The 27,355-nt window shown below is 41.8% G+C and overlaps 1 protein-coding gene across 1 annotated transcript in view; it reads right to left on the reverse strand.

Annotated features, from left to right (window-relative positions):
* Nucleotides 1-27,355, reverse strand: part of abca2 (ATP-binding cassette, sub-family A (ABC1), member 2) — a gene marked incomplete at its 3' end in the record, with an annotated part of 113,561 nt that overhangs the window by 67,250 nt on the left and 18,956 nt on the right. The window contains exons 6-17 of the mRNA XM_083886181.1: nt 23,603-23,699; nt 20,310-20,483; nt 19,696-19,798; nt 19,471-19,585; nt 15,908-16,098; nt 13,273-13,423; nt 12,962-13,166; nt 12,694-12,858; nt 11,745-11,925; nt 11,429-11,641; nt 4,962-5,158; nt 3,066-3,265 (exon numbers count right to left, since the gene is read on the reverse strand). Coding sequence (XP_083742307.1) covers nt 3,066-3,265; nt 4,962-5,158; nt 11,429-11,641; nt 11,745-11,925; nt 12,694-12,858; nt 12,962-13,166; nt 13,273-13,423; nt 15,908-16,098; nt 19,471-19,585; nt 19,696-19,798; nt 20,310-20,483; nt 23,603-23,699 — 1,992 coding nt within the window. The remainder of the gene's footprint in view (nt 1-3,065; nt 3,266-4,961; nt 5,159-11,428; nt 11,642-11,744; nt 11,926-12,693; nt 12,859-12,961; nt 13,167-13,272; nt 13,424-15,907; nt 16,099-19,470; nt 19,586-19,695; nt 19,799-20,309; nt 20,484-23,602; nt 23,700-27,355) is intronic.

The following is a 27,355-nucleotide window of genomic DNA, read 5'->3' on the forward strand; positions in this document are numbered from 1 at the left end:
GAATTTTGCAGAGCAATAACGCAGCTATTATTCCCGTTCAAAACCTTTAAAGAAATTAAACACTAATCATTTTGGCTGAGTTCATGCATATGGCAAGATTGTACATTTTTATTTGATTTAGTTATTTCCAGCTCCTACAGAAAGGCTAAAATAGACAAGTGTTACACTCATGCCGTTAAGTGCAAAAAAATGTACCACTAAAACCCAACCTCCATTAAAGCATAATACATGCGCCTGGGTGTCAAAACTGGGTCTTGGAATTTACCTCCACCTAATCCATTTTGGCCATTTTTGAAGAAAATACTTTGTATAGAGTATCTTTACAATAATCCATATTTTCTTTATTTTTTAATCAAGGTCAGATGTAGGTGAAAAAAATTTGCTCAATCAAAGCAGAATGTATAACCAGACCTGACCTGTCTGTGAAGTTTCAAGAGTTTTTATGCAGACCTCAAAAATGACCGCAATGACACATAATGTCATTCATAATAATAATAATAATCATAATCTGAAGGATAACAACAAACAAAGTTCCATGCACAAATTTGTGCCATGAGCCATTTCGGCCCTTAGCATTCATGCTCGGGCCCTAATAAGGAATAATATTTTTAATAGCTTGCCTTTAAAAAGCAAATTTTTGATGCGAAGCAGTACGAGTGTGACTAATATTAGACCCAGCCCAAAGGGTTATTGGGGATGGTTCTAACTAAAGTGCCTCTTTTGGTGCTATATTAAATAAATATTATTAAATATTAAAATATGAAAAAAAAAAACTCGAAAAGACATGTCTTGTAATCCACCCCAAGATAGTGAATAAACTAATTTCACAACTATAGGGCTCGACACAGACATACGTGTGATGGAGTTAGAGGGAAACTTATAACACTAATAACATCTCACTCATAATGCTCATAGAACCAGGGTAATGTTAATAACCTAAAGTTATTAAATAACTAAAAATAGCCTTCTCTTTCATAATATTTTGTTTCGATGTCTGACTATGGGATGTGGTAGCGTATTGCCAGACAAGCTTATCAAGCATCCACCAACCCACAGGGAAAGTACTCTGCTCCTATGAGAACAGTAAAACGAAACGTCAAGCATATAGAAACGAACAAAAGTGAGAGGCAATGACCAACTCGCCGCAGCACAAATGCCTGAATAGAAACCCCCCTGAATAAGGCCCAGGCTCCAAGTCAAATGCGCTCGCAGGCCCACAGGCGGCTGCAAACCCTGACTCCTATAGGCCCACCACCCAGTGGGACAGGCGATAGCTCATGGTATTGGGTTTCCCCTTATGAGGAACAGCTGATCACTTCTCCTGAAACCCTCTGTCCTATCCGTGTTAGGCCACAAGGTCAATAGGAGAACATGAACCCACCACCTTGGGCACAAAGGCCGGGTTGGGCTTCAAAATCATCCTCACATCGCCCAGGAAGAGTTGAGCACATGACTGATGCACTAAAAGTGCATGAAATATCGGGGGTTCCGGTGACATTACCATCCTGAATGGCTGCCTAAAGTAACAGCTCCCTCGCTTAAATAGTCATTTCGCCCCATTCGACCGTCAAATACGATCATTTCAGATACTTTTTGAACAGAAAAGAGGGGCAAGAATGGTGAAAAAGACGAGTACAAACAAAGAAGGCGAATGACGTAAACCGGAGGACAGCTCTCCTGCACAGGTACAAGATGGCAAAGCTAATGCTAACTCATGCTCAAGTGACGCCGCATGTCTGGCTAAAGTTTTGGATGAGATTCGGGACTTCTGAAAAGACACAAAAGAACAACATCATCAGAGATCAATAATGTTAACCAAAAAATAGTCAGACCGGGTTCAAAATGTTGAGCAGGTGTTGAATAAAATGATAAAAGTCATGCATCAGCAAGAAAACAAGCTGCTTGACCATGAAGGGAGATCCCGACGGGAGAATTTAAGGATATATAATGTTCCCGAAGGAGCCTAGGGCTCGTCTATGGTGGAGTTTGTGGAAAAACTGTTGCGGGACACTTTGGAGATCCCCCCGAATACAGAGCTTGATATCGAGAGGGCGCACCGAGCGCTCGCACCAAGACCCTCCGGAGATAGGGAAGACAGGCCACGCTCAATGACAGTCAATTTCCTCCACTATAGGGTCAAAGAAGAGATTCTGCGCAAGGCTTGGGGAAAAAAGAAAGTTTATCTAAACGGGAGGCTGATTTATTTTGACCAGGATTACCCCCCAGCAGTCCTGCAGAAGAGGAAGGAATATGCTGAGGCGAAACGAGTGTTAAAGCAGAGAAGTATCCGCTTCCAGACTCCGTTCCCAGCTAAACTATGAGTGTTTTATGAGGATGGGATGCAGCTATATCAGAGGGCGGAGGAGGCGACCAAAGATATGAAGGGCAGAGGGCTTCCCGTCAGAGTGATTACACAGAGGGAGAGTTTGGCCTGAGCAGTTGTCCAGCTCCGCCTGGGAAACAGTGGGAGGAAAGAGCCGGCGAGAGACAGGTGACAAATGAGAGAAGGATATCAAGGAGAAACTGTGAGCTTTCAGAAGGCAGTCCCCATCCTCTCCAGAGGAATTATAAGCGTTGACTGTTTTTTAAAGAATAGTAAAGCTAAACAGAACGTGCTATATTCACCCCAAGATTAGAATATATACAGGCAAGGAATACTGTATAAAGACACATTTTCTGTGGAATGAACAGAGACCTGTTTTCTATTGTTTTCGAGCGCCATCGTGGGGGCCCTCAGCCCACAGGTGGGAGCGGCTTTCCCTCACAACTAGATTTTGTTAGCTCAGGCCAGGGTCTTCTTTCAGGGGGGCACCCGACACTAAATGCATCAGTGAGCAGCCGCATCCCGTCTCCATAAAACAACAATGGTTGATTTGCAATGACATCTCAGTAGGAAACCTCCCTAAAGAGGCCCCACGTCACTTCACGTTAACCTGTGTGAAGCTATCGTTCTGCATGTTGTAAATGAAGCTGAAGGAAACATCGGAGACATCGAAAGAAATATTATGAAAGAGAACTCAATTTACATTAATTACATTGTGAATACAAAAGGTGGCAGGGGCTACAGCCTGTGCAGGACTGGTGCATGTACCTTGGCCATCGCTCTGCTTTTTGACCAGCGTCAGTTTGTATCCATCTCCATAGGTGCTCTTCAGGAAGAGAGGTGAGCCACAGCACTTGAGCTTCCCGTGCGAGATGATGGCGATGCGATCTCCCAGGAGGTCTGCTTCGTCCATGTGGTGGGTGGACAGCAGAATGGTGCGACCTGTTGCACAGATATAACACACACTTGAACAGACAAACAACAAGACATCTATACATGGACAGAAAGTGCATCTTAGTCGGTGAGCTAAAGTCTCAAAAGCTCAATAAAATGGGTTGAACCTGACATGGTCTGCCATACTTTTTATTTGTGTTTTTTCTGTTAACGTTGACCCTGAGAAGCAATAATTGGAGTGTCTGCTCTGCTGCAAATATTGCAGAAAAAATGTGTATTGTTGTACCGTTTTAGTGTATGTACCCTTTATTTTTTATCAGAAAAATGCTAAAAATGTGAAAAAAGCCTAGATCTTCAGTAAGAGGATATAACAGCGACACAGCGATACATGGTGTGACTTTCTGACAGAAGTGACTTTTGTGGTTCTCGAGATGCACTGAGATCTCATTGTGAGCATCAAAGGAGACATGCGTTGCCTTCCACCAACTGAAGATGCCTCCCTATTACGCCAGCTCTGCATCAGTTGGCTGTGTGTAATCGGGCACACGTGGTTCAGCCAACCTACCCAGCTGCCACTGATTTAGGGAGACAACTTGTCAATGGCAAACTGGTGGCAACCAGGATGCTGAAAGAGGCCAAACCCTTTCGAACTGAAACACAGCAAATACTCCCGGTGCAAGAAAAGCATGTGCACCAGAGGATGCTCCTGTGCAAGGGCCAATGTGAATTGTGGCATTGCATGTCTGTGCACTGGGGACCCCAACAGATGTTCAAGGATTGAACTTGCACTTGACGACAGGGACACGTAAGTAAGCCGCGTGTATACAAGTGTGTGTGTGTGTGTGTGTGTGTGTGTGTGTGTGTGTGTGTGTGTGTGTGTTTCTCACACTGCTGTATAACCCATCCTGCCGGTCTTGTTTGCTGTCTCCTCGGGTGGTGAGGGGTGAAGGTTTGTCCCAGACCAGTATCTGCAGTGTTCCACCCTCCTGATTATCCCACTTCACGGGGACCTGCACCTCGTTAATTAAGTTATGTTAAATGATTTTGTTCCGTTGTAAAAGTTGTAATAGTTGTCATCAGAGGCAATAAAATAATGAAAGCCATTTTGCTGTATTATATACCTTGAGTGACATATTTCCATTGGGAGAACAGCATTTTGTTGAAATTAAAAAAACATGCCTCGGCCATAATGTTTAATAATATGGACATTAACAACCATATAAAATATACAGCATGTGTTTCAGAATTATGAGAATAGCCTAAAATGCGGAGGTTCCGAGCCTGTTGATCGCTAACTAATAGTGAAATCACCACAGGTCCATTAATTTAGGTTGGATTTTTATATTTGTTTTGTTTTCTATTATATGTGTTAAGAGTTATTTTTTCAGTGGATGTTGTCAGCATGTGTTCTCTGTATCTGGAATGCATGTATTGACAGCCTACCCAACCCACTGAGGATTTGAGGAATTTTTTTTTTGCATTTTTCTGATAAAAAAATTAAGGATGCATACACTAAACTGGCCACAATTTTTTTTCGCGATATTTCCGGCAGAGCAGACCCTCCAATTATTGCTTCTTAGGGTAAAAGTTAACAGAAAAAACACAAATAAAAAGTATGGCAGACCATGTCAGATTCAACCCATTTTTGAGACTTTGGCTCCAGGACTATCTGCAGCAATAATGTAAATTATTAGTGAAATATAGCAGATTCCCACAGCCTTGTGACAACTGAGCAGCCACTCACCCTGTTTGTATTTAAGGATGAGGTCCCAGATGGCCCTGCGGGCATACGGGTCTACCCCCGCTGTGGGCTCGTCCAGGATGACGGCCCTGGAGCCGCCAACGAAGGCGATGGCCACTGACAACTTCCTCTTCATGCCACCGGACAAAGTCTGCACCAAGCTGTGACGCTTGTTTGATAACTCCAGGTCAACAATCATCCTAGATACATATACACAGACAGCAAAGTCATGTATTCATTTACAGAAATAAAGAAATAAAATAGATCATAACCAACACAGATACATTATGGAAATCTTCTTGCTATGAAGTGACACAAACATGCAGCCCAGAAACTTATCCTCCTCTACTCTTCAAATCTGGGAAAAGTCTCAACTTCCTGTTTTCTTGTTTGTTTTATTGAAGTATTAATTAAAATACACCAAATATGCAAGAGCGACATGTAACGTGTGATTCCCAGTGAAGTGTGACATCTTGTTTTAGTTGTTTGAAAGACCTTAGGGTTTGTCAGTGTATTAAAAGAGTTCCTGAAACCCTGGACCTGACGGCAACTACTTCAAAACGTGAACCTTCCAGCAAAACCGCAAGCTATGAAATCATTGAAATATTACATCATATTACATGCACAGTTATGCCATAGACAATTAGCCTTGCCCCAGTATACAAGTACCAGCAGGGAATCAATTTATTCAATGAAGTGACTCTGCTGAGCCAGGTGGAAATATCCCTTTCAGCTTGTTAGTATTAGGCATTTTCTGGCTGACCTGTTCTGTCACAGACCAAAACAACTTTAGCCAACAGCTAGATAGCACTATGTTATGCACCATTCTGTGAGTTTCTACAATGCATTCACTTCAAAATATTTATTTTTGGCAGAATTTAAGATTAAGTTACCATGTTTTCTTCACTGTTTGTTTTACTGACTTCTATTATAAATGGTTCAAATACTGAGAGCATCAACTGTGCAGAACACCTAGGCCAGTTTGGCTTTAGTTGTACATATAAATAAATAAATAAACAAATGAGTCCATTTTATTTGGTTCGTATTAATTGAAATCCAAGATGGCTGCACGCAAACAAATTTTTTTTTAAACTTTTAAACAGTTGTTTAAGTGGGTTTTAAAGGGTTCTTAAAATTATTTTAATGATCTATGATTCCGTTTTAATTGTCCCATCTTTTGAACCTTTTTCATAAATTGCACCACAGAGCGAGTTAATGGGCTAAAATTGAGGTGTTACCACAGGTAGCCTACCTGCTTCTATCAGGTTTTGGTGTCTCAGCTGAGCAGGTCCTATTCTGGATCCCTGTGTAACATTTTTCATGCTACTTTCCTCTCTATCTATTAGCAAACAGTTTGAATTTCTGGAATTGAAACTTCAATTTAAACAAGGACATTCCCTTACAGTCATAGGCTGTTATAGATCCCCCTCAGCCTGCAGTGAGGTTCTAAGTTCCCTACATAACTGTGTCTCAGGGTTGAACTCTGGTGAGTTTGTCTTGGTAGGGGATCTAAACCTTGATTGGTTGTCCTCAGCCTCGTGACTCAATAAATCTAAGTCAATTAATACATTTCCCAACTTGGCCTGATGTTAAATGTCCCTCTAGATTGTCGCTCCTTGATCTAATAACAAATGCCCCCCACAAATATACTGATGCTGGTGTTTTTGGGAACGATCTGAGTGACCATTGTGCCATTGCAGTGTTCAGAAATACCAAACTCTCTTAAACTAAACCACAAATTCTAGGCTTTTTTGCATGATCTGTCTATTGTTCAGTGGAAGCGAATCTCCGTCTTCGATGATTTTTATTTTGAGCATGGAGTTTTTTTTCACTCTGAATTCTTGAAGCTGTTAAATAAACATGCTCCATTATGTAATTCAGAATCAAGGGGCAAAATATTCCCTGGTTTTCCACTGATATTGGAAACCTCCTCAAAGAAAGAGATCATGCCTGGGTTAGAGCACGGAAAACATAGATAGACTGAACAATGTTTCGTCAGCTCCGCAATAAATGTACCTCCCTCATTGAGAAGGCTAAATCTGAATTTTGTATCGGAAACTACCAAAAACCTGAAAGATCCCAAGAAATTTTGGAATGTTGTGAGATGTTTCTGGTGCTACCTCTTCTCCTGAAGTGCCACCTTTTTTGGTCAAAGATTCTGTACACATGACCGATAAATGTGTCATGCTAAATTATTTTAATGAACATTTTATCACAGCAGGGGACTTGATTTGACTTGTTTGATTCTTTAAATCTTGATTTTAAAAACACTGTTTTAAATAACGATCCTACTGTTGTAAGCTGTCTCCCTGTTGATGCACTTTTAATTTTGAACATGTGTCTATTTCTGAGGTTTGTAGTGCATAAAGAAAATCAGCTGGTGCTGATAGTTTGGATCCATTTTTTCTAAAGCTGGCTGCTGATTTAATTGCTGAGCCTCTAACTTGTATTTTTAACTTAAGCTTCAGCAGAAACAAACTTCCAAAAATTCGGAAATCTGCATTCGTCCTCCCACTGCTTAGGAGGAGAACCCTCAAACGCAAACAATTATAGGCCTATTTCCAAACTATGTATTCCAGCGAATGTGTTTTTAAAAATTGTTTTTTTTTAATTTTTTGGAATCCAACAACTTTACAAACTCTCTTCAATCAGGTTTTAGGAAGCAACACAGCACTGCCACTGCTGCCCTAAACGTTTTAAATGATGTGTTTGACGCATTGGACTCAAAAAGGTTTTGTGTTGCCCTGTTCATTGACCTGTCCAAGGCATTTGACTCTGTGGATCACAATATCTTGCTCGGTATTCTCATCACAAATGACATCTCTACACAAGCTACTACTTGGTTTAAAGATTATTTGGCAAATAGGACGCAATGTGTTCAGATGGCTGGAGTTAGTTCCGCCTTTCTTGAGGTCACAAAAGGTGTACCTCATTTTGTAGGACCCATTTTGTTTACAATTTACATTAATGATCTGTGTGCAAACTTGTCTAATGCCAAAAATTTCACATTTTTGCAATCCACCTTTGATACAGTGCAGACTAATCTGGAGAAATTGAAACTGGTCTTAAATGCTGAAAAATACTAAATAATGCTTTTTTCAAACTCATCTGCTCCCATGGAAAAAAATCCCCTCAATTAGAACTTCCCATGGCAGAGCTCTTGAGCTGGTGACCAGTTATAAGTACCTGGGATTTGTTATTGATGGGGAGCAATCTTATTCAAAGTGCATGTTAGAAATCTGGTTTCTAAATTGAGGGTGAAGCTCGGTTTCTTTTATAGTAACAGGTCTTGTTTCTCCCTCAGATCTAGGAAGCTCCTGATATCAGTGAGGTTCTTACCACTACTTGACTATGGTGACATTGTGTACATGTGTGCCTCTCACAGCTGTCTACAGTCTTTGACTCCAGTCTATCATTGTGCTCTGTGGTTCATCACTGGTTGTGATGAACCTCACGCTCGCCTCACCCACCACTGTGAACTGCCAAAGCTTCTATGTCTTCCCTGTCTGTAAGACGCTACACACGCTGGATGACTTTGGTCTATAAGGCTCTTCTCGGCTTGGTTCCTACCAATTTAAGCACTTATGTCTTATGTTCCAATGATATTTTGCACTTGTCTGTTCCACACGTTCGGACCGAAATGGGAATAAAAGCCTTCAGTTTCTCTGCCCCCTCTGCTTGGAAAACCCTCCAAACTGAACTTAAATTGCAAGCTTTTATTTCACTGGGAGCTTTCTGCTCCATCGTAACCCATTGACGCCGGGAAAGCATTGCAGCATTTATACCATTGAGGACAGGAGAGCGGCTGCGTAATTCTACCACTGATGCCGGGAAATCGGATACGGCAATTTTCGGGGGGGTATAAGGGTTCCTCATGACATTGTTTTAAAATTTCTTTGAGCAAACATGGAGGACGGTTGCAGACTGCAGATTTCTGAAGGCTGTGATTTTGGGGAGTTTCTCGGCTTCGATGACATCATTGCTGATGACTTTGAACGCGCTGAACCAATCGACCGGGAATTATGGTTAAGACATAATTATGTTTGAAGACGAGGAGTTCGGCGATAATGACGATGAGTTTGAAGGTTTTGAAAGTGACGGAAGACGGAGAATCACCACCGTAATTGACGGAGTGTTTTCAACCGCACACCAGGGGTGAAAGTGGATTTACCACACCGCTGTAAGCACCGTCTAATGTGAAGCAGACTGTTACAGTCATTACATGCTGTTCTTGTTCTTCACACTCCATCAGGACTAAATCAAGGCAAGATGATATTACTTTATTTTCTTACTTTTTTTAATTGAAAATAGTGCTGTTCACTTTACTTTTACATTTTTTTGTGAAGGTATCTAAAACAGGGGTTCTCAAAGTTTTGATACCTGAGGGCCAATTTAGGAACCCAACGTTGGACTGAGGTTAGCCAAAGAATAAAAAAAAGGAAAAAAAACAGAAATAAATCCCATTTGTAATAATTTTAATGACCAGATTGCAGTTGTACAGTTTGCACTTATTGGTCTGTATCCAGTAATCTCCAATATACATTTAACCTCTTCTTCACGGTTGCCCCCGGGATCGGGGCAGCGTCAGATGCAGCAACAAAAGCGTCATAAAACCATATCTAACTTTAACAAACACAGACATGCCGCATACCCATAGAAAGGTCAGAAACTCAGCTAAAAGCTTATATAAACCATTCTTATGTTCACGAGACACAGTTAAACACAGATGGATCAAACAGCAGGAGCGGAAAAAAAACAACTTTTATCACTCTACGACCAAGATTCACGGATCCAGCCCCAAAATAAGAGCAAAACAACAACTGACTTTCAAGAAATACAAGCAGAAATATTGTCTTACCTTTGCTGTCTATCAAAACAAGTTATTTCCACCGGAACAAAAACGCTTCTAATGAAGAACTACACTTTCCAGCATGCTTTGGGAACAAATCCCGGTCTGATTGATCATTAGGAGAGCAACATTAGATCGTTCTGATTAGAGAAGGGCGAATGTCCGCCTAAATGCGTCATATGCATTTATGTCCTTTTGACTCACTAATGAAGTGTTTCACACACATTTGGAGACCGGGGTCTGATTCTACCGATTTCGAGGTTTAAAAACGAGCTGTCAATCACCCTAATTGACTAAGGTAAGCCAGAGCTATGGCGCTGCGTAACTGAAGACGCTTCAGAGCCACAGAGTTGTTATTACGCACCGCACAGGAAGCATTGATTTACAGCGAGTTATCATACTTTTTTTTTTTTTTTTTTTTTTCAAAACAAGTTCTTTTTAGATCTGTAGTAGTGACATATAAATAAAATTAAATGGGTTTTTAATAATTTGGTACCTAAGAAATCTCAAATGGCACAGATGATGCCAAGCTGTGCCGAAAGAGAGAACGCCCAGACATAACTTTAATAAAACATCTGTAATTTCACTCTGCTTCATTTCAGCAGCATCAGACTTTGCACAGCTCATGTCCACATGTTGTTACATGACCTCCATGTGTTTTTAAGCTCCTACCGCATATTTTAAAGGTGATATTTGCTTTAAAATGCAATATTTTTTAGGCGAGAGAAAACAATCCTTCATTTATCCTGTGTTCCATGTACATTTACTCTGACACAGTGGCATCTACAGTGAAACGTACACCTCTGGTGGAATCTCACAAGTGTTATCTGTAGTTTGATATCAAGATAATTCACATAGAGCTTGTAACTGCAGAGATTTACTCTATTTAGTTTTGGCATGTCATTTTCGAGCAGGGACTCCAAAAAGAGGGTCAGGGAAGAAGAGGTTAACAAGCTTAGTACCACTACCTCCTGTACCTTAGTACCTCCTAATTAATTGCGGGCCGCCAGAAATGTTTTTGCGGGCCACCATTTGCCCCCGGGCCACACATTGAGAACCAATGATCTAAATAAACAAATTTTCCCAGGAAAGCCACAGGTGTAGGCTAATTTTATTCCAATCTGCTACAGAGGCTGAAAAAATAATCATTTAGTAGGCATGAACTTCAGGTTTTAGAGGTCCTTTCTGAAATCACCCATAGATTTTACAGTCATTTTTTCCATTTTTTAGGAGCAGCTGGCAGCCACTGAGTAGCACATGGGGAGCAATGGGGGTTAGGTACCTTGCTCAGGGACACCCCAGCCCTTTTATTGACCTGGTGGGGACTCTAACCTGCAACCCTCCAGTTGTTCCTTTTCCACTTGGCTATGGGCTGCCCCATTTTCATGCTGTAGTAAATCACCTCCCAACCACATCATATGGTATGGGTGTAGTTGTATGACTTTGAGATATTAGATTTAGTTCAACTTCAGATGGACTAACATGAAGTTTAAAAGTCCGGTTTTCGTCAGACTAACAACACAATTCAAATTTTTACTGGCTTCCAGTAAACACAATTGTAATATTGTGTGGTATTTGTCTGAAGTGTAATTAAAACTAAAAGCAGTAAATGTGCACTGACTTGTCCATCTCCTTGCGTATGTCTTCTTCAGCCATGCCCTTGAGTCTGGAGTAGAACCACAGATGTTCCTCAACACTCAGCTTGTCAAAAAGGACGTTGTGTTGCGGACACATGCCCAGGTTCTGGCGAATGCGCTCCATCTCTGTGCGGATGTCATGGCCGTATATGGTGGCTGAGCCAGAGGTGGGTGGGAACAGGCCAGTCAGGATGGACCTGTGGAAATTCCATATAGGTAGTCAGGTGATGTAGAGGAGTTTTGTTGACTTTAAATCTCATACATTCACATGCACGCAAACACACAAACTGGTCCTCTCACATGGTTGTGGTCTTGCCAGCACCGTTGTGTCCCAGGAAGGAGACCACCTGGTTTTCGTGCAGGTTGAGGCTCAGTTTGTTGAGGGCCAGTTTGTTGCCAGTCTTGTAGACCTTGGTGAGTTTGTCTATACACACGACCAACGGCAGGTGACTTGGCTCCTCCTCTATGCCCCGCATCTCCTCTGGGTTTCAACGAGACGGGGAGAAATGAGTGCTATACAAATGTTGCTCCATTTCTCTTTTCTTCTTCTTCTTTCCCCTTTTGTCATGGTGTGGGAAATAACCAGTTTGGTGTGAAAGGCCTTGGTTTCTGTATGTTTTAAGACACTTAACCAACAGCCAAGCTGTGAATAAATGCTGGGGGGATTGTAAACCAGGGGTCAACATGAGGGTACATATGATAACATCATAAACAAAGTGTGTTTTCTTGTTGAAACTTATAGACCATCTTGGTTACAGGGTCTCTCCTCCATGCATGCAGTAAAGACCTATGACTATTTATTTATTTCACATTTTGGCGACATTAAAAAATAAAATAAATAAAACCTTAAAGTAACCTTAAAGTAAGGAATAAATATTTTTTAATTCATAATACAAATAATATGAAAAGTTCTAACTCAATTCTGAAGAACTAAGAACTGATGGCCTAACATTATTTTTCAACTTAATATCTAAGCATATATCTTCTATACATATACATGTGTATACATACATACAATACATCTATCTATCTATATATATAAGCATATGTATATATATGTATATGTATATGTATATGTATATGTATATGTATATGTATATGTATGTATACATATACATATACATATACATATATGTGTATGTACAGTAGGATATTAAATAAATGACCTTTGCAGGTAGAATGGTTTTCAAGCTAATGTGTTTACTCTGACTGTATATTTTTTGTTTTGTATGGTCCTGATTTTCCACACCTGATCTTCTCTGGTCCATCGCACAAGCTTGGTCCTCCTCTATCACACTGAGCCTGGCAGCCCCACCCCCACACCATGGCCAATCCCAGGTCTCAACACGCCCGCTGCCTGACCAATAAGACCGCTGCAGAGGGAAGTACCATGGGCGGGGCAGCCCATACATGCCTATAAGAGACACAAAATACTTAAAAAACATGTTTTTTATAAATCTTGAGTATACACACAAATAGATATGTGAAGAAGGCTCAAGATAGTAATGATTTCCTACCTGGATGCACGGCCTCTATGTACCAGGTGAGAACACCGTACACACTGGCATCAATAATGAGCATCATCATGGACAACCCCAGGTTGAAGTCATCACCTTCTACTGGTGACTGGCTAATGGTCCTCCACTGGATGCCAACACCTGCTACCTCATACAGTGCAAAATACTTGGATCCCAGGCCAAAGGCAGTGGTGGACATCAGCGACTGCAGCAGACAGGTGAAGTCAATTTATTCACAATAATAAAGATTTTTAGGAGTATTATTTTAAAAGTAAATGTAGTTATGGTCAAAAAATAAGAAAAGGTCTTACAGCTATGCACTTCTCAAAGGCAGTGATCTTATCATGGGCCACCTCCTCCCTAATGGCCACATACATGTAGGGCACGTAGCTGAGGAAGTAGATGATTCCACCACAGGCTGAAGCCAGTTTGGCCTTGGAGTAGATTACTGACACCAAAAAACTGGAAAACAGACATTTTTTTATTATTATTTAGTAGTTGACTCAGGCACGGATCAACAGGAGTCGTACGGGTGAACTCAGTGAACTTGTTTTTGAGGTACATTAGGGTCAGAAATATTCATTAGTGGACTTCGGGTTAGCAGCCTGATGGGATAGACGTGTACGTCTGAGCTCCCAACTTGCTAGCTGATTGGCTGTTCGTGTGTTTCTGCCGGCAATAACGAACTCCATGAAGACGGCTCCACTACGATAGAAATCCGCTTCAAAACAGACAACAAGCCAAAGTTCTGTCTCATCCAGACACACGCATAGACACGAGACAATACTCACCATGGCAGAAGCACCGGGCCTGAGCGGCGAGTCTGCCGCCGCGGCGTAGTGTTGTGTCGGTCAGGAGTGATTCAGTCGAAAGTACAAATCATTTGAGTGAATGAACTGACTGGGATCACTTCATGAACTGATTCGTTCCATTTTTAGTTCAGTTGAGCTCAGCAGCGATCGTAGCGGCCGGGAGTGGAACTGCCGCGTTCTGTGAATCACTCGTGAAGTCGTTTGCAGACGCGGTCACTCACTCGTGAATCTTCGGCAAACGATGCCAGTCAACGTGCGCCGAGCGGGGAGGGAGTGACGAGTAAGAAGTACTGTGTGCCGTGCTGCTGTGATTCGTTCGCGCTGTCAGTCACTGACTCAGTCATGATTCGCGAACAAACTGACACACAGAGAGCTGGTGAACTGTCGCTGTGGAGGTGAATCTCGCGAACAAACTGACACAGAGAGCTGGTGTACTGTGACTGAGGACATGAATCTCGTCCGCGCTGTCACTCACTATATGACCCGTGGTGCGAACGTACTCAGGGAGGAGGTGAGTCACGTAGCAGGGCACTGGGGTCCTGCTTAGCACTGAACAATTCGGTAAACAAATCTTTTGAACAAATCATTTTAATGAACTGATTCAAGTGATTCAGTACACGATCCCATCATTACCGTGGCGTCGTCAGTGGCTCCACTAACTTTTCTCAAAAAAAAAGATTTTGGCTTTAAAAAAGGCACAGACGGTAAAGAAATAGACGACGGCTGTCCACTGTGCAGGCGCTGCCACCAAGCTATAGGAGCAACTTCTAACGGAGTATGACCTCCCACGCCATCATCTTTTTACGCTTTTTTCAGGTCCGCGACTATGTCCAAAAAGTATTTCCCCACTTTCCCAATTGCCCCCCAGAAACCTTAATTGACACTCTTTTAAACACAGATCCTAATGCTAAGGGATGCATTTCCCTTTTATGCAAGTCTTTTTGGTCCTCATCCTCAACTTCCCTTACATCTGTTCAAAGCGTGTGGGAGGAGAGTCTCAATATTGAATTGACTGAACAAAAAAAGGGAATCGGCACTCTCTCTGGTTTATTTGTCATCAATTTGTGCCTGGCACAATCCAGTGTAAGGTTTTTTTTAGAACCCACTATACAAACGCAAGACTTATATCGAAAATATATCCTTCTATCAGTGATTCCTGTGTCAGTTGTAACTCATGTCCTGCAAATCACGCACATATATTTTGGTCTTGCTTTAAACTGGGGTCGTTCTGGTCATACATTTTTGACACATTATTTAAGGCGTACGGCTATATTATTTCTCCAAATTGTTTGTCTGCAATATTTGGCATTGTGCCCTCTCCAGGTGCTCCTAAGAATTTGAGGAATTTTCCACCCTCTTAGCCCGTCGGCTGATCCTCCTTAACTGAAAGCTCCCTGGTGCCCCTGCACATTCTCGTTGGGTCTGTGAGGTGCTTTACAATTTGAAGCTTGAAAAACTCTAAAAGGTTTTAACGTGTGGATAAGATCAGAGAGGACACTGAAGACAAAACTGATCCCGCGCGCAAACACACTCACACTTTGTTGATTGATTTAAAATTGAAATTGATTTAATACAAATTAATCTTTTCTTTATGTAAATAGACACACAGCTGCTGACGTGAAGACATTCACACACGCCAGTCTACAATGTTTTAAACTAAAATAAAGTTACAAACTAATTTGTTGTAAGAAAATGGGACTTGAATGTTGAGTAGAACATTCCCTTATCCCATTTTAATCCATACGATAACAAAATAACTGCAAAAAAGTTATTCCACTACCGCTGCGCCTTTCATCAGAAGAGACAGCTGATGCAGGTGCGCGCTCGTCAGCCGATCTGAGAATTTCTTTGCGTGCATACTTTTCAAATTTTGTGAGTACGCCCTCTTTCAGTATGAAAGCTGTGCACTCTTTTATACATGAGGCCCCAGGGCTTTACCATTCCAAACCGTACCGTACTGTGTCAAACACGAGCCATACCATGATGGAAACAGCATAAGTCAGTTTGGTGTTAAATTTCACGATGAGACCACGCCCCCTGCTCTGTTCCCCACTTTCCCTCCCACCCTCCCTCCCTTTTTTAAAATCAAGCATTGGGCTGAGTTAGCCTCAAAAGAGAGGGGTTTAGTTCTTACCAGAACATGATGGTGGCCACGGCGTAGATGGTGAGGAAGAGCCAGATGATGAAAGGGTTGCTGTGGAGCAACACTCTGCCGTACTTCAAAATGGCTGTCAGAGCGGTGACAGAGATGGACAGCTGGACAAAGCCTGTGATGAACCAAGCCACCCAGTGGACCGCATTGTTCAGACCCATCATCTTCATCACCTGACAAAGTGGCATGATGGTTACATGTCAGAATGTGTTGCTTCTGTGGTCTTCACCCTGCAGCCCACAATATATCTTTTTTAAGTGTGTTTATGTGTTTCAGTAGAAGTAAGGATTTTTATTCTAACATCTGTAATGTACAAAAACCACATTTGTAGTCAACACATTGTAATACAATGGATTCCCAGCTGCAAAATTATTAGATTTGTTTCCATTATTTAAAGTGCCTGTCAACAGTGTGGCTGTCACTGTTGGGGACAGCCCTATGTTCCGAAATCCCCATGTTACGAAATCCCCATGTTCTGAAGGCCCTGGAGCCCCAGAGCGGATACAACAAGCACCACACGCACCCCCCCTGGAGCTCCATCTTTATACTTTTTTCACCTTTTTACACATTTTACACATACACTCATGAATTGATTTCTTCCCGTTGTCCAGAATGGTTTTAGATAGGGTAAGGGAGTGCTCAATTGGCATATGGTAATTCTCTAAACCACTCCGATTTAGTTTGAGCATCTGCCCTCCGTACACTGATCCCTGAGTTGCCCTCAGTACACTGAAAGCATAGGCTTTTTGAATCAGGAAACAAACCTGGTCATCTCTTAGCAAGATTGGCGAGAGGTAGAATGGAGACAAATACGATACCATCATTGCTGGATGACAATCAGATAAGACTGAGGAGGAGGTCCGTGCAGCCATAGCATTTCTCAAGGGTGGAAAGGCACCAAGACCTGATGGGTTTTGCCCGGAATTTGACAAAAAATGGAGTCACCCTAATAGCCAGGCCACTACTGACATGTTTTCAGACTCCTTTAAGATTGGTAATTTCCCTCCAACACTTAATCTAGCAAATATCACACTTTAGAAAGTTGTGAGATATCCGTGGCAAATTTTTTTCGTTTTTTTTAAAACTATTCATGTTGAAGTTTGGAAGAAGCCACTACATGCTTCAAATCACAGTATTGTGGGTCTTAATACCATAAACTTTGTATTTGAATTAAGGTTGTTTGATCGCTGTGAATCTATTCCTAGTTAGGGTGTGGCGATCTCACATTCCAGAGCTTTTGTTGTTTTTTTCGGCCAATCAGCTGATGGTCACGGAGAATACACATGGCTACTTAATATGCAAGTGAGGTTGCTGCTGCAGTGAGTGTGCGTGTGTGAGTGTGTGTGTGTTCACCGTTGAATGAAGATGGACAAGGAAAAAGCCTGTCAGAGAGCCTCTGCGTCGTCTCCGACTGCACGAAATATTTTTTAAGTGTCCGTCACTCCGTCAAGGGACAACGGAGACGGCAATTTCTCGCCTCAAATTATCTTAAAACTGCGTTCCGTCACACAGAAAAGTGAGAAACGGCCACTGTTTCAATGTCATTCAGCTGCAACAACAACAACAGTCTTTCTCTCACGCCATTGCTCACTGTAGCTAGAAGCACAACAACCTTGCGCAGCGACCCCTACTGATCGGGCGGGAAATTGCAGCGTGTGTCCGTCACCACGACGCAGAAGTATGAAGGCTCGAGGTGTCTCCGTGGTTAAGCAGTCGGATAACGCATTACGCAGTCGGAGAAGTATAATGTGGCCTTTAGGGTTAGATGATTTTTCACAAATTTAAAAAACATTTTATTTAAACAACATTTACTTATATAACAACTTAATGTAACATTTAATAACACATATTTTGGAACACTGTGAACAGATTTGAACATAAATAAATAAATAACCAAAGATTTCTCTATTTTCTGTAACAAAATAATACTGTTGAAAAATACAAAGTAAATGATCAATCAGACTGGGATTTGTCCCATAAGCATGCTGGGAAGTGTAGTTCTTCATTAAAAGCAGATTTGTTCCAGTGGAAGGTAAGACAACATTTCCGCTTGTATTTCTTGAAAGTCAGTTGTTGTTTTGCTCTTATTTTGGGTCTGGATCCGTGAATCTTGGTCATACAGTGATAAAAATGGTACCGTTAGAATCTGTGAATATTCCACTGTTTATATATATATGTATATATATATACTCCGGTGCCGCTTTTCAATGAGTGCGCTGTAACAGGTTTTTTCCGCTCCTGCGGGTTTGATCCATCGGTGTTTTAACTGTGTTTGGTGAACATAAGAATGGTTTATATGAGCTTTTAGCTGAGTTTCTGACCTTTCTGTGGGTATGCAGCATGTCTGTGTTTGTTAAAGTTAGACATGGTTTTATGACGCTTCTGTCGCTGCGCCTGAAGCTGCCCCCGGTAGCTGGGACATCAGTAAAGAAGAGATTAACGTGAATAAAAAACATGACGCGTTAATGATGACTGTAATTAATTAATCACAATTAACGCGATAATTTGACACGCCTAATAAAAATAAGTTTGGTAGCACTAACAACTCATATCATGTGGCCAGTGTTGGGAAGATTACTTTGGAAATGTAGTTGGTTACAATTACAAGTTACCTTGTTGAAAATGTAATAGTAGTGTAACTATTTCAATTACTTTCTCAAAGTAATGTAACTAATTACATTTGATTACATTTTGATTACTTTTCTTAATTTTGAATGAAATCTCTCAATATTTATTATACAATTTTCACATTTTAAGACCTATAGTGTGATAAGCCTTTCAGCAGTACTTAAGACTATATAAAAACAACATAATAAAAGACTCTTTTTTTTAACCATATATTATGAGTCTGACATTAGGCCTGTGCTGCGAAGGAGGCTCACTTCCTCACTAAATGGAGCGACAATGGGCTGATTTCAGCCAAGAGGAGCAGGTTGTTTTAATGGAGAGAGTATGAGCGATACAAAAAAGCCTGAAGCAACAGTGTTGCTGCAAATATGACAAGAGGCTGATTTTAATTTCTGACAACTCTACATTGAGCTGCTTTTAAATATGAACCTTTAGAGCAACAACAACTGTTGTTTTAAACTGTGTTTTATATTGTTTTCATATATTATATGAAAACAATATAACACACTGACTGTCACACTGGCATTTTATAATTGTGATCAGTGTGTGTTTTATTGAAAGCGAGGCTGGGTGTGCGTATGAAAATAGGTTACGGTGGGTTTTTTAGGTGCTGTAGCTACAAGCAAATCTCATGCTGTCTCTGTACAAAGACCTTTTTAAATGTGAGAAAACAGAGTAGACCTACTCAAGATTTGCGTTAAAATAACCGGGAGTTAGAAAGGGCGTTTCACGATTCTGTTTTCTCACGCCACGAGACAGGTTCGTGGCTCTGAGTATCGCAATTTCGATTTCGAAACGCATATCGTTACAGCCCTAGTAAACACAGATATATCAATATGTTCGTTTATAGAGAGAGAATTTTCATTTCATTCATCATATTTGAGCAATTTTGACCGCTCTACTGGTGACAGACTTACCTCTTTTAGCCGGTGTTCCTTCTCCGCCACAATATGCTGAATCATCATGGCTACGGAGTACACCCAGGAGATGACCATGCACAGAGGCATCATGTGCTCAATCACAAAAAGAAAACTGTGGGAAAAAAACAAACAGGAGGGACAAACCCCCCCAAGGTACTTTAAATTCTGAACACAAAAACAAGAACACGATCATCACAAAACCAGACAAAGCACATATCTTACTCGTCTCTGGTGTAACATGGGTAGGGGAACATTTGCACGTAGTTACCAGGCTCCACCACATCATAGCCAACAAACGTGTTGATGATGGCTCGCTCTATCATATCTGTAGGAGAGAGAGAGAGAGCGCAGTAAAGAAGCGTGAATTGCTACAGTTTTTCACAGTAAAATTAATATCTTTGGTTTGTCATGATTTTGGAGGAAACCCTGCTATGTCATGACCAGCTTTCATGCCTCACGCTTACAAAATAAAAGTTGATTTGCAGTGAGGAATATTGAAGTCTATTGCAGATTGCAACATGTCACAGTACACAGTAATGACCTTTTCTAGTATAAATCCTTCTCTGAGTAATAATGCATTTGACTACAGTCTCTATTTCTGAATATTTAAATTCATTCAGAATCATAGCCTACATCCTGCAGCCAACTCTGCTCTTTGACCTTTCCTACTTCTTCTGACATCCTCAAGATTCTTCAGCTGTTGGCGAGTGCAGTTGTGCCACCTAACACCTAACACCACTTCTATAGTTTGGAAAAAAAATTGGAAATGTTGGAAAGAGCGTCGTGAAAGCAATCAAAAGAGTGTTGTGAGAGTGTCACACTCCTCAGTCACTTACCTTGGATCCACACAAAACCATAAAGAAAATAGAATTTCCCCCCAGTGTTTGGCCCTGGACGCCAGTAAGCCCTTCTGATTTCATTGGTTTTCTCTGTGAAACTGGAGTTTTGTCTGATTTTGTAGAGAACATGGGGTGGCAGGGAGCCATCTGTGTTTGTTTGGAAAATCACACCTGAAAAGACAATGCGCATAAAGTCGATCAGGTGAGTGTTGTTCTCGTGGCGCATGCAAGATAGAAGCATCATAGTGTAAAAGAGGCCAAAAGCAATAAATGAATGTTCCTCACAATTGAATCTCAACAGTCTCATAGTGCTATTAAAACAAAATGGCTGTGACAGTTTGTCTGAAAAGTCTACACAAAAAGTTTCAGAAGTAGAAGCTAAATAACCGTGGAACATGAGCAGTTTTCCAGGACAAAGCCAAGTCTGTATCTAGGGTCTGTAGTTTACTGTCCTCCTACCAAAGCTTGATTTATTTCTTAACACTGATATTTACAGTGCCAGAGTTCTGTCGGTGCAGGCAGATAGGTATTGGTCATATAATATTGGTAAGATAAGATAAGAGATTAGAGAGTCCTTGATTTGTCCCACAGTGGGGAAATTTACAGCGTTACAGCAGCAAGACAGGAAAGATAAGGATAATAAATAATTACCATGCATTAACATGAAGTACACTATACAAATATTAACAGACTATATATAAAAAAGTGAAATAGAATAGAATGTATAGTGTACATAATAGACAATTTTCAGAATATATACAGTATTGGTTATATATTTGCATTATAGTCAGAGATTGAGCATGGGATATTATATGTTTATATTGCACTTTTGTAAAAAGACAGTATATTGCACGTGGGATGAGGAGCCTGGTTATGTGTGGTCTACTGCGAGCAGTGCTTGTTGTACAGTCTAACATCTGCAGGGAGGAACGACCTGCGATAGCACTCCTTCAGACATTAAGGATGTTTCAATCTGTTGCTGAAGGAGCTGCCCAGGAGGAGGTGCTGTGATGGTGTCCTGGTGGAAGAGATTGTCCATCAGAGATGATAGCTTGGTAGCCATTCTCCTCTCTCCCACCACCTCCACGGGGTCAAGAGGAGATCCAAGGATGGGCTTTTTTTAAATCAGTCTATCCAGCCTGTTTCTGTCTGCAGCTGTGATACCACTGCCACAGCAGACCACTTCATAAAAGATGGCTGATGCCACTACTGAGTTGTAGAAGGTCTAAAGGAGTTCACCCTGCACAAAAGACCTTAGTCCCCTCAACAGGTAGAGTCTGCTCTGACCCTTCCTGTAGAGTGCAGCTGCATGATCAGACCAGTCCAGTTTATTGTTAATGTGAACACCCAGGTATTTGTAAGATGTTACCATCTAAATATTTATTTCCTAGATGTTCACGGAGGAGAGTGTCGTCTCCTGCGGAGGTCCACTACCAGTTCCTTAGTTTTCCCCCCATTGACCTGGAGGCGGTTCCGCAGGGACCAGTCCACAAAGTCCTGTACAAGTTCTTTTTACTCTTTGTCGTCATCATCTGTGATGAGACCAACAATTGCAGAGTCATCAGATAACTTCTGCAGGTGACAGGAGGAGGAGCTGTAGGAGAAGTCTGCAGTGTACAGGGTGAAGAGGAACGGAGCCAGAACCGTTCCCTGTGGGGCCCCTGTACTGCAGACAGCCATGTCAGACACACAATCCCAAATCCTCACATACTGGGGTCGATCAGTCAGATAATCCACAATCCAGAATGTGATGTGAGGATCCACACCTGTGTGCTCCGGCTTGTCCTTCAGAAATGGTGTTGAAAGCACTGGGAAAAAAATAAATAAAATATGATCCTCACAGTGCACTCTGTCCTGCAGGTAGATGACAGCGTGATCCACCCCGATGCTAGGCTGAAAGGTGAACCGCTCCAGGATCTTAATCAGGTGGGATGTTAGTGCCACTGGACTGTACTAGATGAGATCTTTCAGGTGCAATGTTTTTGGCACCGGTACCACACAGGAGGTCTTCCGTAACTGTGTTACTCTTCCCAGTTTCAGGCTCATGTTGAAGATAATCCCCATAATCTCGCACAGCTGAGCCTGGAGTTGATTCCGTCAGGACCTGCAGCCTTCTTCGCCTTGATCTTCTTTAGCTCTTTTCTCATCTGGTTAGGTGTGAAGGACAGAGTGGAGGACGGGGGTAGTAGCCCCTGGTGTCAGCGGTGGCGGCTCGCTGTGTTTTGGCTCCATGGGTCCCAGTGTTAGCAGCTGTGGCTCGTGGTGTTCATCTCCTCGGGTTCCGGTGTCAGCAGCAGCGGCTCATGGTGTTTTGGCTCCACGGGTCCTGGTGTTAGCAGCGGCGGCTCCTGATGACAGGAGCTGAAGGAATGCAGAATGTGATTTCTGTTGGGCCCATTAGAAGTTGATGGGTCTGGCATCCGGTTCCTCCGGTGGGGGGATGTTCTGCTCTGGCAGTGGTATGCCATGGTATTCACCCATATAATTGCAAAAATAAGTGTGTCTCTGATGTGCAGATCACTCTGATGACTACCTGTTTTCACATTATTAACAGTTTCCCAGCATCACCTCTAAGTGTCATCAAAGGAACAATAGCTGTAGAAACGTGCATACGCCAGCCATGAAGTTGGTGTGGGGCACCGCACATTTCCACTGCAAATTTCACGTTTCATACATCTGAACGTGAGTGTAGAAAAGGACGTAGGCCACATTTGGTGCATACGCAACCTTTGTACATGAGGCCCCAGGAGAGCCTGTGGATGCTGTGTCTGCAGACTGCTCACCACTGCGTGCAGAGTATCACAGGCTGCATTAGCATTATCAGAGGGGGGAACGTACACAGGTATCATGATAACATGCGAAACTCCCCGCAGCAGTTAGTTAGGTCTCATGCTAACCGCTAACAGTTCCAAGTCCTTACAGCAGTGTTGTTCTTTAATAGTGAATAGTGACACCCCCTTCTCCTTAGCCTACGGGGGACATCGGGTCGCTCCTCTGGTAGCACAGCTGTATAGCGGAGTGCGAACAGCTGATCCCCAGACACGGCTGAAAAGTGTAAAAACACAGCAACAGGGCCACAACAAGCACAATGTACTTGGTGCCCATGATGCCCGTAATTAAATAATTAAGCACCCAAAAAAGAAAGTCGGAAAAATTTAAAAATACAAGTTTGAGGAGAAAGAGGCTGCCACACGGGAGGCGCCATGTTGATACTAATGCCGTGTCTTTTGGTTTATGGTGGAGAACCTGATGTAGCTGAGGTTTGATGACACACAGAGTGAGAGACTCACTGGCAAACACAGACACATTGTCCTGGTAGGCCTGGTTCAGGGTGTAGTTGACGATGCTGTCCTCATCAGGAAAGCCCTTGAAGACATCCACACTGACCTAAAATGTTCAACAGCAGAGATGGACTCATGTTAGAGACATTTAAAGCTCAGTATAAAACCATATCACACTGTCTCCAAACTGGATCTTTGAGGACAACATTTTCACTGTAATGGCCAAGATCAAAAGTGTCAGTTATAGGGATGTCACGGTTACCAGTGTAGCGGTAAACCCCGAAAAAAAATGTTGTTGACTATAACAATTACCGTCTTAATTTCAAAAAAATATATTATCTCGGTGGATTACCGCGCCCGCGGTGTAGGCACCGTGAGCCTTTCCAGCGTCTCCAAATCTGCTGAAGTTGTCCCGCAGGCGCACTCTGTAGCCTACAACCTGATGTTCAAAATTTATCGAAGCTGGAATCACTGGACACGACAGCCCTCAGGACATATACGTATATGAAAACTCACCCATAACAATATAGTGCGGTGCTGGTGTCACATCATCATCTCAGACAACTACCGTGTGTGTCCTGCTCTCTTTCAGCCACTGAATAATCCATCAGTGTGTTGTTTTTGTGACGATGAAGTCTGCTAACACGTTAGCATAAAAATCGCTAGCTTAAAATGCTAATAGCCCACACACCAGCAGTCTCTGTGCTTTCTCTGTCCTTGTGAAGATGTTCAGCCACAGACAATTATTGTCGTGTTCTCCTTGCCTTCCTTTGTCAAACAAAGCTTTGATGATGACTGCTTTGATGACAATCACGCTTTAATTTCGCACTGCACACACTCACACACACACACACACACACACACACACACACACACACACACACACAGTGCTGGAAAGTTCCAGCCACTCTCTCCCCCTCTCTCTCTCTCTCTCTGTGCGTGCATATTAATTAGCCATGTGTATTCTCCGTGATCGTCAGCTGATTGGCTGAAAAAGCAACAAAAGCTATGGAATGTGAGATCGCCACACACAAACTAGGAGTGATTCACAGCGATAAAACAACCTTAATTCAAACACAAAGTTTATGGTTTTAAGACCCACAATACTGTGATTTGAAGCATGTAGTGGCTTCTTCAAAACTTCAACTTGAAAAAAAAGGGAAATCCCTAATTTTGAAAAAAAAATATTTTTCCTGTTTTTTCTCATTGTGCCCTTTGCCAACTTGTGGTCACATATATCAGCCTTCAAAAAAATGCATAGCTTTTAGGACTATCAATGCTTTCTGAACATATTCACACACTTTTTAAAAAATACGCAATAATACCGGAAACCGTGATAATTTTGGTCACAATAACCGTGAGGTTCAATTTTCATACCGTGACACCCCTAGTCAGTTAATAGTCAAAATTAACAAGCGTTGTTTAACACAGTTATCAGGAAGTGCAGCTCCATCTTGGACATTCATTTAGCTTTAAACTAGGTTTGCATTCTGCTTTCCTCAGAAATTGCCGTTCCAATTGTATTTGTGAAAGAAAATGGAAGTAAATGCATCAATTGTTTTTAAAAAAATAACACATTTTTCATAGAAATAATTATGATTTTGCCTTATGAAACATTATCAAGAACAAGAATCAGGATCAGTTTACCTTAAAATACCCTGTGGCAAATGGTATTCAGTGACACAAATTCTACACAATGGTCCATTAAGTCTTTTGTTGTTGTTTTTACGTTGAGTGTGTGGTGTTTCATTTCATAATGAAATCACAATTTGAACCATTGCACTTAGGTAATCATTAAAAAAAAAACTCAAGCTTTTATCAAATCATATCAGAAAAAAAAAATAAGTAACTAGTACCGCAAGTGGTATTAACGGGTTCGAGCTTGAAGCGTGCGAGTCATCGTGTGCCCGCCTCAACACGTGCACCTTCTCCCGTTCATTAACTCTCCACTGAACTAGTTATTATCAGCCCCATTCCTGTGCATGTGGGGCTGTGGAGGCAGAGTAATGTATAACTTCCTGTTTAGTGTGTTACACTTCCTGTTGGGAGGTTATCTTTTGTAGACATGTTCAGGATAGGTACCTGGTTCCACATATCAAGTTCCGTGCAGAATGGTCAATGCACGGTGAAGTTAGAGGGCACTTCCTGTTTAAAATGGCTGAGTACCTGTTGGGTCAAGGGCCTGTCCATTAACATGTTCAGGGAAGTTCCCTTGACTCACATATCATGTTTCGTGGAGATCAGGCAATGCACAGCAAAGTTACATTCTAGTTCCTGTTTCGGGCGTTTCACTTCCTATTGGAAGTTTAGGTTTCGCAGACATGTCCAGGATAGGTTCTTGGTCTCACATATCAAGTTCCGTGCATATCTGTCAATGTAGGGCACTTCCTGTTTAACATGGCTGACTTCCTGTTGGGTCAAAGGCATGTCCATTAACATGTTCAGTTCCCTTGACTCACATATCATGTTGCGTGGAGATCGAGCAATGTACGGCTTTTACTTTTTTACATTTTACTTCCTATTTCGGTGGTTCCACTTCCTGTCAGGAGGTCGTGTTTTGCTGTAATGTTCAGAGCGGGTCTGTATTAGGTGGATACAACAATCCCTGTTATAGCAGCATAAAGAAGTGTGAAATGAAATGTTATCTCCAGCAACCAGGGGCGCTGTTTTTAAAATTTAATATTTTCATATAGACTTCTTCAGGGTCGGACTGTCATGGATCCAAGGAAGTTTGGTTCAGATTGGAACAGGATTTGCAAAGTTATAACAATTTGTTTTTTGTTGCATAGTAAATGGAAGTCTGCCGTCACAAGGGGGCGCTGTTTTGGAAATTGAATATTGTCATATAGATTGATCCACACAGTGACCTCATCATATTTCAGGGAGATCGCACGAAAAATCTATGAGAACTTTGTTCATGCACCATTGGTGCGAAATCGGCTAAATCGGCCAAAAATGGATTTTCAGCCCAAGATGGAGGCTTTCCTGTAGGAGTTACGGCAATGCTACATCAGACTTTTTGGACCGTCCTGACATGATTAACATGTGTACCAAGTTTTGTTAATGTACATGAAACACAACAAAAAGCCCCCTGATGAAAGCTGTTTTTCAATTTCGTAAGCCCCTCCCACTTCCATTTTTTACGCACTTTCCCCGAACTACTTTCAGACGTAAATATACACCTTGTCTGATTTGGTCGCAGAAAGTTTTGGGCAATGTTCAGGCCTTGAAATAAGCGATTTACTATCCTAAAAAATAATAAGAATAAGAATAACTCCTTCAGTTTCAATAGGGTTCTATGCACCTAGTGGTCGAACCCTAATAATAAATAATAAGAATAACTCCTTCAGTTTCAAGAGGGTTCTACGCACCTTGTGCTCGAACCCTAATTATATATTTTGCACAAATTGTTCAGCCAAACTATAATTAGGGTTCCAGCACTGAACTGAAGGGGTTATTATTAGTGCTAGTTATTATTTGGGTTCGAGCACAAGCACTTTCTTTTAAACAGCAAGTGCCCTCCAACTTTATCATACATTGACCGATCTGCACGGAACTTGATATGTGAGACCAGGGACCTATCCTGAACATGCAAAAGATGTCCTCCCAACAGAAAGTGTAACACACTTGACAGGAAGTAAAACATTACTTTGCCTCCACAGCCCGACATCTGCATGGACGGCGCTGATAATAACTACAACCGCAAAGAGTGAATGAATGAGAGACGAGCTCAGGGCACAAGCGTCAAGGTGGGCACACATC

This window comes from Microchirus variegatus, assembly GCF_963457635.1.
Source record: "Microchirus variegatus genome assembly, chromosome: 3".
Taxonomy (NCBI): Eukaryota; Metazoa; Chordata; class Actinopteri; order Pleuronectiformes; family Soleidae; genus Microchirus; species Microchirus variegatus.